Genomic DNA, 16,069 nt, shown 5'->3' with positions numbered 1-16,069 from the left:
TCCATTTCATCATCTGTTGTCTCCCACTTTACTATTCCACTCTCACGTTCTGGCAGACCTTGATTGGTATTTTCCTTCAAAGGTTCTGTGCATTCTTTGGTTTGATCTTCCTCTGATCCATTTTCATTCACCGTTTTATGCATCTCGGCTCCAAGCCAAGGAGGAATCTGGACCGTGGTGCTGCAGAATGTCTGTGGAGTGGGCAAGTGCTCCCTCTTTCAACCCCGGTTGAATCTGGGCCATCCCAGAATGGGGACTAGCCAAGCTGTCTCCCCTGAGCCTTTTCAGAATACTTGAACATTGCCCATGCATGCCAAACAAAGTGTGAGCCACAGACAAGCTTAGTTGCCTCTAGCCTTACCCAGGACTGCCGTCTGCTATAGCAAGGAGAAGGAAGGGTGGCAGCCTGGGCCTTGACTTGTGGTTGAGGCCTATTAGACACTCACACCTGCAGTGTCAGAGCCAAACCAGGGCAGGAGGCCAGACTTCTAGGATTTGTGTGAGTGCACACATAGTCCTGGGTAGCTTACTAGACTAGGCCTGAGCCTCAGGCAATTGGGTTATTGGTCCAAGCTGCAGAGACCTAAAATTGCAGAACCAGGGCCAGCCCAACCTTGAGGCAGACTGAGGCAGCCACCTCAGTGGCAGAATCCCATGAGGCAGTGTCCCCATGGGCGTCCCACCTGCTCCTGCTGCCACTGCAGAAGCAACAGTGGCTTCTGGTGAGATTTTGCTGGAAACCGCTGCACAACCCCAGTAAATGAGGCTCAGCGGTGGTGGAGATGGTACCTTCCTGTTTTGCCTCAGGCGGAGAAACAGGACAGGCAACCCCTGCTCAGAACAATTGTGGAATGCTTCTTTCTGCCTCGAGCCCAAGCAATGGCAAATCCATTAATGGCCTCCTTTTGCCTTGACTCTTCACAGCCAATGAAAATGCATCAGGATTCACTAGAGGAGCAGCAGGAGGCGGCTGAGTCTGAGCCTGTCTATGAGGAGGTGGGAAACTTTGCCGACATGGGCTTTCTGGAGCTCCAACAGTCCCTGCTGCCTCCCGTGGACCGAACCAAGAAGCCAGTTCCATGCTCAGAGCAGGCAGTATCCAGCTCACTGCCCCCCTGCCCAGCCCCCAGGACATCTGGAATCAACGTGGCAAAAGGATGCTGCTTTGAGAGGACCCTCAGGCTGGAGGAGGGGAAGGACCTCCTCCCAGACAAGCTCCCAGGACACAGTGTGGCCCCAAGTGCCGCTGCAGAGAGAATGACTGAGTTGCCTCAAGGGCCGCCTGCCCCAGACTGGGAACAGGGGCAGTCAATAGAGGCACCTGCCTCCCCTCCAGAACTTCCAGTGGGAGAGGAGCCTCAAGCTGGTGCCCCCAGGAAGAAAAGCTTCCAGGCAGACTTGTCCATCAGTGACAAACTCATGCAGGAGCTGAGTTCTGCCATCCTCCGGAAGAACGAGTGCCAGGCGCCTGCCACAGTGGGGAGGCAGAACCCCCGGGATGGGGCACAGGCACAGCTGGAAGGGTCACGGGATCTGAGGACTGAGGTCCCTTAAACTGGAACTAGGCTCACCGCAGTCCTGAGCATGACATGAGTCGCGGGAGGCTGCTGGTCTGCATCACGTCTCTGCCTGTGATGGGTAGAACCAAATACCCTGCCTGGAAGCGTTGCATTAAGAAATCCTCTTCTCCTCTCGAACTATTTTATCCTTAGAGTTCCCAGCCACTTCTAGAGAGGAAGCGTGGTGGAAAGGAAGGTGGGGTGATATTTACTAAGGCGAGGGTGGTGCCCCCCTCAGCTCCAGCCCATATCCACATGCAGAATGTGGTGCTGCGTGCAGGATTCAGGTTCCTGGGAACCTCAGCTTTCATTTTTACAAGTTTCTAGCCCTCATGCTAAGATTATACTCCTGCCTGCCTATGTGCAATGCCTGAATGAAATCATAGAAGTCAAATAGGTGGCTGAGTATGTCCTGTGATATGTCCTCTGATGTCCTCTGAACATGTCACAGACTTCAGCTGTTCATGGTGCAAAATTTGGATGGCGTGGCCATATATTTCTGTTTAGACAGGCCTGCACAGGGAATAAATGTTCTTGAAAAGGTAAGGAAATCCTGAGCATTTCCAGCAATATTCATACCACCACTTGGAATAAATGAATTTTGTACAACAGAGAGCAAGAGTTTGTTTATGCTGAGTTATCTGGAACAGAGTTGATTAATGTGCATGGTAGATATGGGAGCCAAAGGTTTGTTCATACCGTATTGGAGACAAGTAAATGAGCCACAATTGCTTGAAGATTGGTGAAGGGAATGAGGTAAACCACTTCTGAGGTGGTGATGGTGACTGGGTGAAACTCTGAGGAAATGTCTCAAGACTGCACATTCCAGTTGGCCCTCAGGATCCTGAGGCAGTTAAGAACTTTGAGAGAGGGCAAAGTTTGAAAGAAACACACATGGGCTACATATAGCAAGTGTTAAAAAATAACATAACATTTTAGTTTATATTCAACACGTCCTTTCCAACATTCAACAAAAGGAGGACTCTCATCTGCCAGCTGAAGTCAACATGGCACAAAATTCAAAATCCAGCCAGGTGAGAGCTTGTTTCCAAAGAGGCAAGCTGGACATCCTGACCAGCAGATGCCATATTATGGGTAGGAAAGAGATAAGAGCTATGAGGCATTCAACTCTGCTCTTAGGACCTGGCCACTTAACAATTAATATACAGTGGTACCCTTTACCTTTATACCTCGGATTACATACGCTTCAGGTTACAGACTCCGCTAACCCAGAAATAGTATCTCGGGTTAAGAACTTTGCTTCAGGATGAGAACAGAAATCGTGCTCCAGCGGCGCAGCAGCAGCAGGAGGCCCCATTAGCTAACGTGGTGCTTCACGTTAAGAACAGTTTCAGGTTAAGAACGGACCTCTGGAACGAATTAAGTACTTAACCCAAGGTATCACTGTATATACATATTCCCCAAAGCGAACAATTGATCAGAGGTGAATAAATAAATGCACAGGGAGCATATGTTTACCCTGTTTTCATATTTTTAAAGGGATGCTGTGGCATTCGTACGGAGCCCCCGGTTGTCTCACGGACTATTGTCCCATAAACCACTAATCCGCTGCCACCAACCAGCTCCTCCCCAGTAAATCACTTAGTCTCAAGTCAGGTTCTCAAGTTAACAAAGAAGAGTGTAGTTTATTGCAGACACAAACAAACTTTAACTGCATTCCAAACGTTGTTACTCTTTACCTTCTTAGTCTTATTTTATCCTGTCTCTATCTCTTCTACCTCCCCTCACACAAGAACCAACTGCACTGTCTCTCTATTTCCAACTCTCTGCCAACTGCTTTTCCAACTGCCTTTCCCAACCAACCAACACACTAAAACGAACCAACTACCCACTAAAACCAACCAACTACCCACACCCAAACCTCAGGATAAACCCTTTTATAAACAGGTAGGCTCCACCTCCGGCTTTCCTATTGGTCTACATATTAACCCTTTCTCTCCCCTGTACATTTTCAAACGAACAGGCAAACATCACATCCCTCCCCCCTTAAAGAAGTTTGATCAGGAGGGATAACTGAACAGAGTTACACTCCTGATCAAACTGCATTAGACATTTAAAACAACTCAGTTATCTACAGGGGGGGAAAATAACTGTCCATGGTTAACCTTCACCATCGGGTCTCTTGATAAAGCATCGGCCACAACGTTCAGGGACCCTTTCATGCTTCTTATGGTGAAATTGAAGTCCTGCAGCAACAGGGCCCACCTCATCAGTTTGCTATTAGTTCTCATCATCCTTAGCCAAAGCAAGGGTGAATGATCGGTGCACAGTATAAATTTCTGGCCCCAGATGTATGGTTTTAACTTCTGTAGGGACTAGACGATAGCAAAACATTCTTTTTCTATCATGGAAAGGTGTTTCTCTCTGGGTACCTGATCAGATGCAGGTTGTTTTCCTCTCCCGGTTAACACAGCACGGCTCCAATCCCAGCATTCAGCGCATCTGTAAAGATGGTGAACTCTTATGTCATAGTTTGTTGCGACGAGGACTGGTCTGGTAGCCAAGGCATTCTTTAGCGCATCAAATGACTGCTGGCACACTGATGTCCACTCAACATGCTCCGGTTTTTTCTTGCGAGTCAAGTCGGTCAGTGGTGCAGCTAGTTCACTGAACTTAGGGATAAATTTTCGATAATACCCTGCCAAATCTAAAAATGCTCTCACTTTCTTTTTTGACATAGGAGTAGGGCAGTTCGTAATTGCCTCCACCTTGGTCTCTAAAGGCTTTATTATTCCTCCACCCACCATATGTCCAAGGTACTTCTTTTCTGAGTCCCCAATATGACATTTACTAGCCTTAATGGTCAAGTCCGCCTTTTTAATTCTTTGTAGCACTAACTCTAGGTCCTCTTTGTATTCAGACCAGGTTTGACTAAAAATTGCAATATCATCCAGGTAAGCTACTGTAAACTCCCTTAATCCATGCAGGATCTTATCCACTAGCATTTGAAAGGTCGCTGGTGCATTTTTTAGTCCAAAGGCCTTCACTTTAAACTCATATAATCCTAGGGGACTTCTAAAGGCAGTTTTTCCTGGTCCCCAGGACATTCTTACTTGATAATAGTCTTCTGTCAAGTCTAGACAGGTAATGAAATAGCACCTGCCTATGGTCTCAATTAGGTCATCTAAGCAGTGCATTAGATAGGCATCCACCTTAGTGACGTGATTTAACTTTCAGTAATCAACACAAAATCTTATAGAGCCATCAGGTTTGTCTACCAGCACTACCGGTGCTGCCCAGGGATTCTCTTATGATCCCTGCCTTCAGCATCTCCTGCACCTCGTTGCGGATTTTATCCATGTATGTCCCAGTTATCAGATAAGGGGTCACTGCAATGGGTTTAGCATCCCCAGTGTCTATGCAATGGACTTCGCTATTCCCGGAACATTACTAAAGACGGCTTTATATTTTTGTAGGATACTTCCTACCTCCTCCCGCTGTGACTGGGTTAATGAAGGGGCTAGATTCACTTCTCTCTGATTACAACGTTGCTTCCCAGCACAGTATGTCGTCTGTTTCTTCCGAGTCCTCTCTTATAGCATATAGAGCCCAGCTGTCTGTTCTATGGTAGGGTTTTAGCATGTTCACGTGAACCACTTTGCACCCTTCATCCCCCTGCTGGATAATGTAGTTCACGTTATTCATTTTGGACACAATCTTGTACGATCCCTCCTAGGCTAATTGCAATTTATTTCCCTTTATTGGCCTTAGCAGCAACACTTCATCTTCTGACTCTGGACTTTTTATCATACCAGATTTTTTTGCTTTGACTGGGAGGCTTTTAAATTTTCTCCTGCTGTTTCTAAGGAATGGCGTAAAGTGTTTTGCAGTTTGTAAAGATAGTCCATCTCTGAATCTGAATCACTATCTGGGTGATCCTCCCAATTCATTCGGAGTAGTTCTAAAGGTCCTTTGACCTTGCACCCTAGTAAAAGTTCAAATGGACTATACCCTCTTGTGGAATGTCTCGGTATGCGTACAAGAGGAGTTGTAATTTGCAGTCCCAGTCAGTAGGGTTTTCTCCTACGTAGGTTTGATCATACGGATCAAACTTCCATTAAACTTCTCAACCAATCCATTAGTCTCTGGATGGTATGGTGTGGAAGTTACATGTGTGGTGGAGGCAAAGGCCCAGAAAAAGTTAAATATGGAAACTAAGTGGTTGAGATACTCTGATCTGTTACTGGAAGATAAAGAAGGATATAAATTAAAACCACTTGATCAAATTAAAGATAAAATAAATTGGCTACAATATCACCAGATTAATGAATTGTACAAATTAGATAAGAAAAATGGTTTTGCTTCAGAAAAAACTAAGTTGGAAATGGAGTTGTTGGACTCTAAAGTTAAAAATCTGTCTAAATTTATTGTTGGAATGGCATACAAAGGATGAACAAGTTAAATCTGTGATGATTGATTGGGCAAGAGATGTGGGACATAATATAATGTTTGAAGACTGGGAAAGGTTGCGGAGGAAAGGGGTCAAGTTCACTGCATGAACGGTGTTAAAGGAAAATATTATGAAAATGATGTATAGATGGTATTTAACCCCTGTAAAATTAGCAAAGATGTATCATAATAGTGATAATCTATGTTGGAAATGTAAAGAAAAAGAGGGTACTGTACTTCCTTCTTTGAATATTTCCAAATAATAATTATTTGATTGGGAATACTTAAAGTTAATTTCAGTAACATAACGGGTAGAGTCTACCATATATATTTAGATATGTAAGAACGTTAATTATTCATATATTTCGCAATCCATATGTTAAATATAAGCATGGTTAATATACGACTCAGGTTGGAGCAATAATATTTTTTAGTATATTTGGTTTATATTAGGCCTTCCAAACAATTTTGCTAAAGACAAAATAGAGGACAAGAAAGCTTACAGATTAAAGCCACAATGAGAATTTTAAGTATGAAAGTCAAGGGGTTAAAGGAAAAGAAAAAAGAAATCTTAACACTCAAATATCTCCAGTCATTAAAGGCTGATATAGGTCTATTACAGGAAACACATTTGACAGAACAAGGGGCTCAAACTTTGAAATGTCAATGGGTAAAAGAAGTTATTTCAACAAACTTAGACAAAAATGCTAGGGATTCACAATTTTATTTAGGAAAGGCTGGCCTTATGAAATACAAAGATATAATAAGACAGGAAGATGGCCGATGCTTAATAACTGTAATTAAATCAGAAGGGACAGAAATACATCCCTTTACTAGCTGATGGGAAAGGTTTAGAGGTCCCCACCTTTCAATATCAAAAGTAATCTCATTTATAATTTGATTCAAACTTAATTTTACAATTTGGTCTATATCTAATGAAATCATTATACCCAAGTATTTAATAAAGTCTTTGCACATCCGATATTGATGGTTTCTATACAATGTAGCCCTTGGCCCAATTGGTAAAATCTCTGATTTTGTCCAATTTATAGACTATCCTGATATTCTGCCAAAGGTTTTTATTTTCTCCATAATTTTTGGAATTGTATCTTCTGGTTTTGTAATAAATAAAAGGTTATCATCCACAAATGTCCTCAAAATGAATGTTGCTCCAAAGCTTTTATACATTCTTAGACGATTACCAATACATATTCCCAAATTTTACTTCCAAAAAAAAAAATCAACTATTTAGATTGTGCCTGTGGGGTACAAAGCCACCAAAAATATCACTACATAAAATGCAACTTCCAACTAAGGAAGGTGGCTTTGGTCTCCCAAATCTGGAACTATATCACCAGGCCTACCTGCTGAGTAAGACTAACGAGTGGAGAGCTAGCAGGAATCCCAATTGGGCTACTCTCAAATATAGTTTCTTTGAACCTCTTGAAGGGTGGACTAAACTCAGCTCTAATTTTATGATGTATCCTATTATTCTGGAGACTATTAAAGCACCTATAAAAATTCGGATGAATATAAATAAAAATAATAAGGATGACCCCTATCAGCATGAGAAATTAACAATATGGGCCAACCCAAATTAAAAATTGGAAATCAAGTAATAATTTGGCAAAATTGGATGAAGGTATTTTTACATTGAATCAATTAATTGATGAAAATTACAAATTTGTGGAATATAAGACTTTGCAAGTAAAGTATGGATTAACCAGTGAAACACAATGGCAATACATCCTATTGAAACATATGTTGGAAAGGCAGTTTGGTCCTGACGCTATAGTGATGCTACAAGATTTAATTTCTGCAACAAAAACAAAAAACTCTACACTCGCACTATATAAAACCCTACTCAACTGGAAGAAATATGATTTAGAATATGATAGACAAGAATTGGGAGAAGAGTTAGGGGTACAGATAAGAGATGATATATGGGAGTCAAGTATAAAATAAACAGAAATAGAATCTATGGATCTAAGACTAAGACTTATTCAACAGAAAATAATATTCAGACTCCAGCAAAACTTTACCAGAAGAAAATAAATGCAGACAACTGCTGGAGATGTGGAAGTAAAAATGCGAACTTAGTACATATGATGATTAACTGCCCGATGATAGGATCATTTTGGTGCGAGGTGAAGATATATATAGCAAGAGTAACAAAAAAGTTGATGTTGAGTTTAGAAAAAGCAGAGATACTGAACAGATCGATATCAGATCACAATCCAGTATCAGTATACATGAAATTTGAAAATCATACTAAGGGAAAGTGGAGAATGAACAAAGAGGTATGGAGAGATGATCAAAGGGTTAAAAGGGGTAAGGAAATATTGAAAGAATTCTATGAAATAAATGAAAATCAGGATACGGATAAAAAAATGATTTGGGAAGCGAGTAAAGCCTATATGAGAGGGTATGTAATACAACAAATGGGAAGGATAAGGAGAAATAAAGATAATAATACTATGGAAATAAATAAACAAATAAGAGAGAAAGAAAAAAAATTAGTGGAAAACCCCAAAAATGAAGCTTACAATTACAAACATTTGGAATAAATTGGTTACAATATTATCAATTAAAAGCAACATATGAAAAAGACATAAACAGGAGGGATTAGAAAATAAAACCTCAAAATTAGAAAAGGAAATATTGCAAAGCAATCAAAAATACTTGCAAAAATGTATAGATTATTAATGAAAACCAGCTTAGAACAAGAGACGAAAGGGGAAAACATGTTAAAATGGAAGCAAGATTTGGGATATGAGATAGATCTGGAAAGATGGAAAACTTTTTGGGAGGAAAACATAAATTTTACTGTGTGTGATTTATTAAGGGAGAATTTCAGAAAAATTCACCACAGATGGTACCTAACCCCTGACAGATTGTCAAAAATAAATAAAAGGAACAACGACAAATGTTGGAAATGTAACAGAACAAAAGGTACGTTATATCACATGTGGTGGACTTGCCCAAAGATTAAAACCTTTTGAGTCATGATCCATGACGAAATAAAAAATTTGATAAGGACATCACACACAAAAAAGGCAGAGGCATATCTATTAGGAATTCTAGATAAAGATATCCCAAAAGATAAACTAACTTATTTCTATATGCGACAACAGCGGCAAGAATTTTGATTGCTAGCTATTGGAAAGAAGACAGCATCCCATCAAAAAGAGAATGGTTGGGGAAACTTTGTGGGAAGTAGGGGGATGAGAGGTGGGGAAATATTGTTAAAAAGGTGTAGTCATAGGTATATCAGTACTCAAATTTGAAAAGTTAAATTGTGTTATAAGTGTTCTTGCGGTTTTTGTTGTATGTGTTTTTTGTGGTTGTTGTTTATATTGAAAAAAAATGATTAAATAAAAACAAAAACCAAAGCAGCACAAAAGAGTCCAAGATGCTGGTATAATAAGCAGCAAATTCAAGACATAAGTACCAGTGGCTATATGGACAAAATGAGGACTGAGAAATAATAAAGATGTATCAGCAGAAGCTTGAGGTCTGCAAAAGTACAGAAAATTCTTTTTTGCTGCAGGCCCCACTTGTTACCTTTAATGCCACTGAGGTGTCACTCTTCAGGCCATCTAAGATGGGTTTGAATCGTTCCACTTCATCCATTTCTGCTCGCTGTGTCAGTGCCACCAGAACGTGCTCATGCCTATGTAAGAGTAAGGAAAACAAATCAGTAACAGATTATCTGACAGTGCAGTGCTAGCCATGCCTACTTGCTAGTCCCAATGAGTTCAATGAGATGCACTCCCAGGTGCTTTAAAGATGGCAGTCTGACTTTCATACGCTCACAACAGGAAACTATGCAAGAGTTTGATAAATTGTGCATCTACTATATTAAAATTTCTAAAAACTGTGAAGAACCAATGTTGCCTTGGATCCAGGGGACCAAAAACCCTCCTAAGCAATATGGAGTAGGATGTGGGGCTTCAAAGTGGGGGTGACCCCAAACCTTACACAAGCTTTGTTCAGCCTCTGCTTCTTAGGCTTCAGGCCGTTGTGCAGATTAGATGCACATTAAAACTTGCCATTTAGATGTAGCCTTCCAGTTTTTAATGTATTTTGAAAAGGATCCCAAGTGCTAGACTGCCGACCTATGTACAAGATAAATCACCTATAGTCACTTACATATCCACAGGCTGAGGCAGAATGCAGAGGGCAGACAGTAGCGTGATAGCATCAATCATCATGGATGGGACTTTGGGGTCAACGGCTCTTGCCAAAAGCAGGATCCCCTCCTCCGTTTCAAGCATCGTCTTAATTCCAAACTAAAAAAAAAGGGGGGGACACACCCATTGAGTGCATGCACATACAGAAAGGTTGCCAATGCCACAGGAGGAGAGTAAGGCAACTGTCTAACCTGGGAAATAGGTGTAAGGGGGGGGGCCAAGACCCCCTCCCAAGCTGACATGTGCAAAAGTGATGTGGGGAAGATCCCATAAGTGTGCAAATTTAAGAAGGGGAGCATCTCAACTGAAAGTAATCACACTAGAGGTTTCTCCCTCTTAATCTAGAAGTTCATTTACACTTCATCTCTTCTCTCCTCAAAGTTTTGATGTGCTTTAACCTATATACATTTTAGATTAGATTCCTCACACTATTTCCCTCTTATCTTCAATTCTGTTGCTTGTTTAATTTACACTGCCTCTTCATTCTGATCAAGTTTCTCCTTTTTTCTTCTCCCCTTTGCTTCGTCTTGCTACCTTCCTTCCAATACAATATGGTTCCTATTTGCAAATAGCTCTACTCCCTTGCTTCTCTTACTTTCTTATTGCTTTCTTCTCCCCTCTTAACCTGCATGCTGCTGCTGTGTGTTGGCTGGAAGGAGGCGTGGCTGCGCTCTGCTCCAGGTTTCTGCCATCAGCCTGAGACCCTGCAATATCATCTGCCTTTCCATCAGGTATATAGAAGGGGAAGGCTTCCAGAGGCGAAGCACCATGTGCAAGACTACTTGGCATGGCACTTGGTGTTGCCATGGAGTTTCTCTGCCCAGCACCAGATTTCTCAGTGGTGACCCAGGTCTTGGAGCCTGAGCTTCCACAGCAGTAGTCGCCTGCCATGAACCAGCTTGGGCAGCAACAGCAGCAGCAGCAGATGTATTTAATGTTTATGATAATATTTTATTTCTTTGAAAATGATGCAGTTTCAAATGTGTCTTTTATATTTTATCTTCTTTAGTAGTGTTTTGAAATGTTTAAGTTTTTTGTTTGTGTGTTTGTTAACTTTGTTCTGTTAATCGTGCAGTCTATATTTGAAATCTTTAAGATAATATTTTAGTTTCCTGCTAGCATTGTTGCTTTGAAAGTACACTTTATATTTGATTTTCTTCTACAAATGTTCTATTTTGGATTGTTTTATTTGTTTTAAAAAGGATAAAATGGTATAGTAATTGTGGAGTTTGTACAGAGCCCCCAGTTGTCTCACGGACTATTGTCCCATGCACCACTAATCCGCTGCCACCAACCAGGTCCTCCCCGATAAACCACTTAGTCTCAGTCAGGTTCTTAAGTTAACAAAGAAGAGTGTAGTTTATTGCAGACACAAATAAACTTTAACTGCATTCCAAACGTTGTTACTCTTTACCTTCTTAGTCTTATTTTATCCTGTCTCTATCTCTTCTACCTCCCCTCACACAAGAACCAACTGCACTAACTGTCTATTTCCAACTGTCTGCCAACTGCTTTTCCAACTGCCTTTCCCAACCAACCAACCAAATACCCGCAACCCAAACCTCGGGCTAAGCACTTTTATAAACAGGTAGGCTCTGCCTCTGGGTTTCCAACTGGTCTACATATTAACCCTTTCTCTCCCCCTGTACAGACATTTTCAAACGAACAGGCAAACGCCACAGTAACAAAAATATTATTATTATTATTATTAATAATAATAATAATAATAATAATACCAACCTGATTCTAATCTGAAGAGCTCTCTCTCTCTTTCATCTCTCTTCCCCTATTCCCAGCTACTGGAAAATTCTTGCACCATATACCGTATTTTTCGCTCTATAGGACGCACTTTTTCCCCTTCAAAAATGAATGGGAAATGTGTGTGTGTCCTATGGAGCGAAGACACCAGAGCCCCGCGATCCTCTCCTGGCTGGAGAGGTGACGCACAACTATGGCAGGAACCTCTGCAGCCCACTGTCACCTCTCCAGCCGGGAGAGCGTGCGCGGGGCTAAAGCAGACCCCCGTGACCCTCTCCTGGCTGGAGAGGTGATGCGCGGCTATGGCAGGAGCCTCTCTGCTGCGCCTTTCTGCTGCTCCCTTACCTGCTCTTTGGGGCTGGTGGTGGGCTTCCCCCCGCCAGCCCCAAAGAGCAGGTCGAAAGGAATCTGAAGCCTGGAGAGCGAGAGGGGTCAGTGCACACCGACCCCTCTCGCTCTCCAGGCTTCCAAGGTAGCCGCCTGAACGCACCTTAAACGGCACCTTGTTTCAGAGCGGGAAAACAAGAGGGGGAAAGTTCTCCCCCTCTCTGTGCAGCGCCTCCTGCCGCTTCACTGAAGGGGCGCTGGGCAGAGAGGGGGAGATTTTTTTTTTCTTGTTCTCCCCCCTCTAAAACAAAGTGTGTCCTATTTGTCCGGTGCGTCCTATGGTGCGAAAAATACGGTATTTGTTGGGCTAGCTCAAGTCTCAATTAAAACATTTATCCCATGACTTCTCATAGCCACCTCCATTCCTATTCCATTTTTTCCCCTTTTGTGTCTGTTCTCAACTGCAAACTGAAGAATGGTCTGGCTTCTTGAGCAATTGTTATACAGAGCTGAGTTACACTGTGTTCTTAAGCACCACCTTCATTTTTCACTTGACTTTCTGAAGTTTGCCTACTGATTCTAAAAAAGTCAGAAATGGCAGTCGACGCCGCCTCCTCCGGGGTCTCCTCCAGGCACGGCCGTCGCGGGGGCCTCGTCGGCGGGGACCTTGCTCTTCTTCCTCTCGCGGCCGGTCCCGCGCGAGGGTCCCCCGCCGCCGCCGCCGCCGCCGCTGCCGCCCTCCATGGCGGGGCGCGAAGTCCGCCCCTCGCCGCCGCCGCGACCAGGACGGGGGCAGCTGGGCTCTCTCTCCTCCCCCGGCGCACTCAGTCAGTCAGTCAGCGAGCGGCAGAGCGAGGCGGGCGAGCGGCTCCTGACAGCGACGGCGCTCGACGCCCACCCGACGGGACCTCTCAACGGCCGGGCAGCCGCGCCTGCCGAGCTCCGCCTCAGCCGGGCTCCGCCCTCCGGCACAGTGGCTGCTCCGCGCGCCGGCCCGCCTCCCAGGAAACAGCGCCACGCCCACCGCGCCGGCGGCGACGTCGCACGTGAGACGCAGCCACGCCCCCTCGGCTCCCTCGCCCGCAGCAGCGGGAGAAGAAGGCGGTTGGTTGGAAGCCAGGAGAGCGCAGAGATAGGAAAATGGGGTAGAAGGGGGCATGTGAGCTCCGAGAAACAACTTCCAAGATCCTTTCGGCGCTATCTTCCTCTCTCTCCTCGCCTGCCAGCCGTTCTCTGCGACTTGGAGAAAGACGCAGACAAATAGCTCTCTCTCTCTCTCTCTCTCAAGGCAGTATCAGGCACGTGGCCCCTTTGAATTCCTTTCCTGGGGGGTTTACCTGTCTCAGAACATAGAGCCAGGCACTTCCCTCCCCTTTGCAGGCACATCGGAATGTCTATCTTCCAAGACAGAACGAGGTCAAGGAACAAAGATTACTCTTAGAGTGTATGCAGACTCTCTGGAATGTCAAAATAAAAAAATTCCTTCCAGTAGCACCATAAAGACCAACTAAGTTAGTTCTTGGTATGAGCTTTATGAGCTCTGGAATGTGTTAAATTCCAAATAAAGTGCTCTTGCTGGTGCCAGGGTGTCAGGATGATCTGACTTTAAGGATTCTGTGCATCAGTTTGCCAAAGGTTGGTCGCCACCTCCACCACGTAAATCTGCTTAACCCTAATATTTTGAAACAATCTGAAAGATGCTGTTGGTGAATTACAGATTAACCAACCCCAACCCCCAACAAATGATGCTGAAGAATTTGGATGAGGTGGATATTTCCCTGCACCCAGCCCAACCCACAGACACTGCCCTTGTTGGCAGGGCAGTTCCACCAGCAAGAGGTTCCCCACTGTATCTGCCGTAACAAGGGGCACAAGCTACCACTGGCAGCGTTGTTAGCAGCAGCCAATAGTAACCCCCAAAATGGAGTGTTTCAGGGTAGAGGTGGGCTAGAACCCAAATCAGCCGGGCTGCTGCCACGTGATAACAATGGGCCCAACCAGGGCCTGGACACCGATATAGTGAGCTGACATTTTCCTCTGCACACCACACCTGCCCTGGCCAGCACATGCAACAAGGTTCTACAGGTGGCAGCGGCTACTCCATGAAGCCTTATCATTGCTTTTGAACTATCCCCCTAAGTTATCTAGATACTAATAACTTGGGGAAACTAAATATGCTACAAGTGACATCAGTGATGTTTGAACATGTAGGTCCTCAACTTACCACTATATGGAAGCTCCTCACTAATTGCTTCATCTACGAGTAATGATGTTTCATAAGTCCTAAAATGAAAGGCAGACTACAGTGAAGTCTTCACATGACACAAACCTGTGCCATTTTATATCCAAGGAAGGTGAAGCCCCAACCCATTATCAACAAAAGTTTGCAGAAGACTCACCAGCACCGGGCCACATTGCGAACTGTGTAGCCACCTCCTCCTAACACCAGGAGGGGTATGTTGAAACTCTTTACATATTCTACACATTCCTTAGGATTCAAAGTTATAAAATTCAGAAATGAATTCTTAAACTTGCTTACATAAAAGGTTTTGGAAGATTTACAAATAACTAACAACACAGGCTCTATGTTGCGCGATAAAAGTGGGAGGTTTATTTCAGACTGTGGTCAAAAGCCCAGAAAAATATATGCAGCACAAAGGGTCAGTGTGAACTCTCTAAAGTCCTAAATATTGAAAAGGTTGAGTAATGTGTATTATGTATAAATACACACAATATAGTGTGTAAATACACACAATAACTTATTCTGAGCTAAATACTGATCTTCACTATTGGCTTCAAAGGTGAAGATTGAAAGCAAGTAAAGAGAGCCTAGGTAGGTATGTACTATTAACCCATCTGTACCACCTCAATGTAATTCTTAGTATAACTGTAGGAGGCATACACAATTAATAAAGAACATAAAGAACAAGCAAAACCTGTAAACTTTCTGCTTATCTTGTCTTTGTGAGAAAGCAGATAATTGTGCAGGTGTGCCTTATAGAACACACCTGCCTACAGAGGGGGACAACTGATCCAAACATGTTAACAAAAGTAGAACAACAATACCATCACTACTACAAAGCACCAAATCAACAAAGTTTGACCTAACACTACATTGTTGCTCAGAAAATCAGAAGCGAATCCTCATGTGCCAGGATGAGAATCAATTCTCAGAATGGGGAGGGGGAGAGACAGGGTTTCAAACTGCTAACTACCAAGGACCAAAAAAGATGTGACACAGAGATAGATTAATGCAGGGGGTCGCCAAAGTTTTTGGAGCAGTGGGCACATTTTGAATTTGGGGGAAGTGCCTGTCACAAAATGACTGCTGTTGGGGCAAAGCACAGTTAGAGCAAGTACACACACTGCTGTTTCCCCCTTCCAGACCTCATGCTTATTGTGGGAAATAAGCTATGTCCTGCTTGTGGAGATCACATGGCAATTATTTCACACTATTAGGAAAAATAAACAAGGTGCCCCCCCACCCCACCCCCACAGAACCATCTCTCACACATACATTACACAAATGCCTCTCCCTCTCTGCCCAAGTGCATCTTTCCCTCTCTCAAAGCACACATTCATCCGTACTTCTTGTTCACATACGTATTTCAGTCTCTCACAGACCATACGCATGACTCTCCCCCTTCCAGCTCTCTCTCATACAAACACAACACTACACATGCATTTCTCATCTCTCTGCTCAAGTGCATCTCTCCCAATTCCACACAGAACCCCTTCAAGGGGTGAAGCAAGTGGACACCCCCAGCTCCACATGGCTGGCAGGCAGCAAGCAAGCAAAGAGGATGGACCACTAGGTGAGCA

General features: G+C 43.5%; 2 protein-coding genes across 3 annotated transcripts in view; one reads left to right on the top strand and one right to left on the bottom strand.

Moving 5' to 3' along the window:
• The window catches only part of ARAP3 (ArfGAP with RhoGAP domain, ankyrin repeat and PH domain 3), a 39,168-nt gene extending 36,998 nt beyond the window's left edge, over nt 1-2,170 (top strand). For both annotated transcript variants that reach the window (XM_081206146.1, XM_081206145.1), the window contains exon 34: nt 925-2,170. In XM_081206146.1, the coding sequence (XP_081062272.1) occupies nt 925-1,554 (630 nt within the window). In that variant the 3' untranslated portion in view covers nt 1,555-2,170. The remainder of the gene's footprint in view (nt 1-924) is intronic.
• Nucleotides 2,171-3,177: 1,007 nt separating this feature from the next.
• LOC308593915 (protein diaphanous homolog 1-like) lies at nt 3,178-14,752 on the bottom strand. Its single transcript, XM_081206723.1, has 5 exons — nt 14,647-14,752; nt 14,472-14,530; nt 10,122-10,261; nt 9,534-9,642; nt 3,178-5,763 (listed from the first exon to the last, which is right to left on the bottom strand). Exons 2-5 carry the CDS (start codon nt 14,502-14,504, stop codon nt 5,761-5,763), a joined length of 285 nt encoding a protein of 94 aa, XP_081062849.1. The 5' UTR covers nt 14,505-14,530; nt 14,647-14,752; the 3' UTR covers nt 3,178-5,760.
• Between the last annotated feature and the right edge of the window lie 1,317 nt (nt 14,753-16,069).

This window comes from Podarcis bocagei (assembly GCF_964188305.1).
Source record: "Podarcis bocagei genome assembly, chromosome: 8".
Taxonomy (NCBI): Eukaryota; Metazoa; Chordata; class Lepidosauria; order Squamata; family Lacertidae; genus Podarcis; species Podarcis bocagei.
The sequence above is the reverse complement of the archived record's forward strand: the minus strand, read 5'-3'. Positions and strand labels throughout refer to the sequence as shown.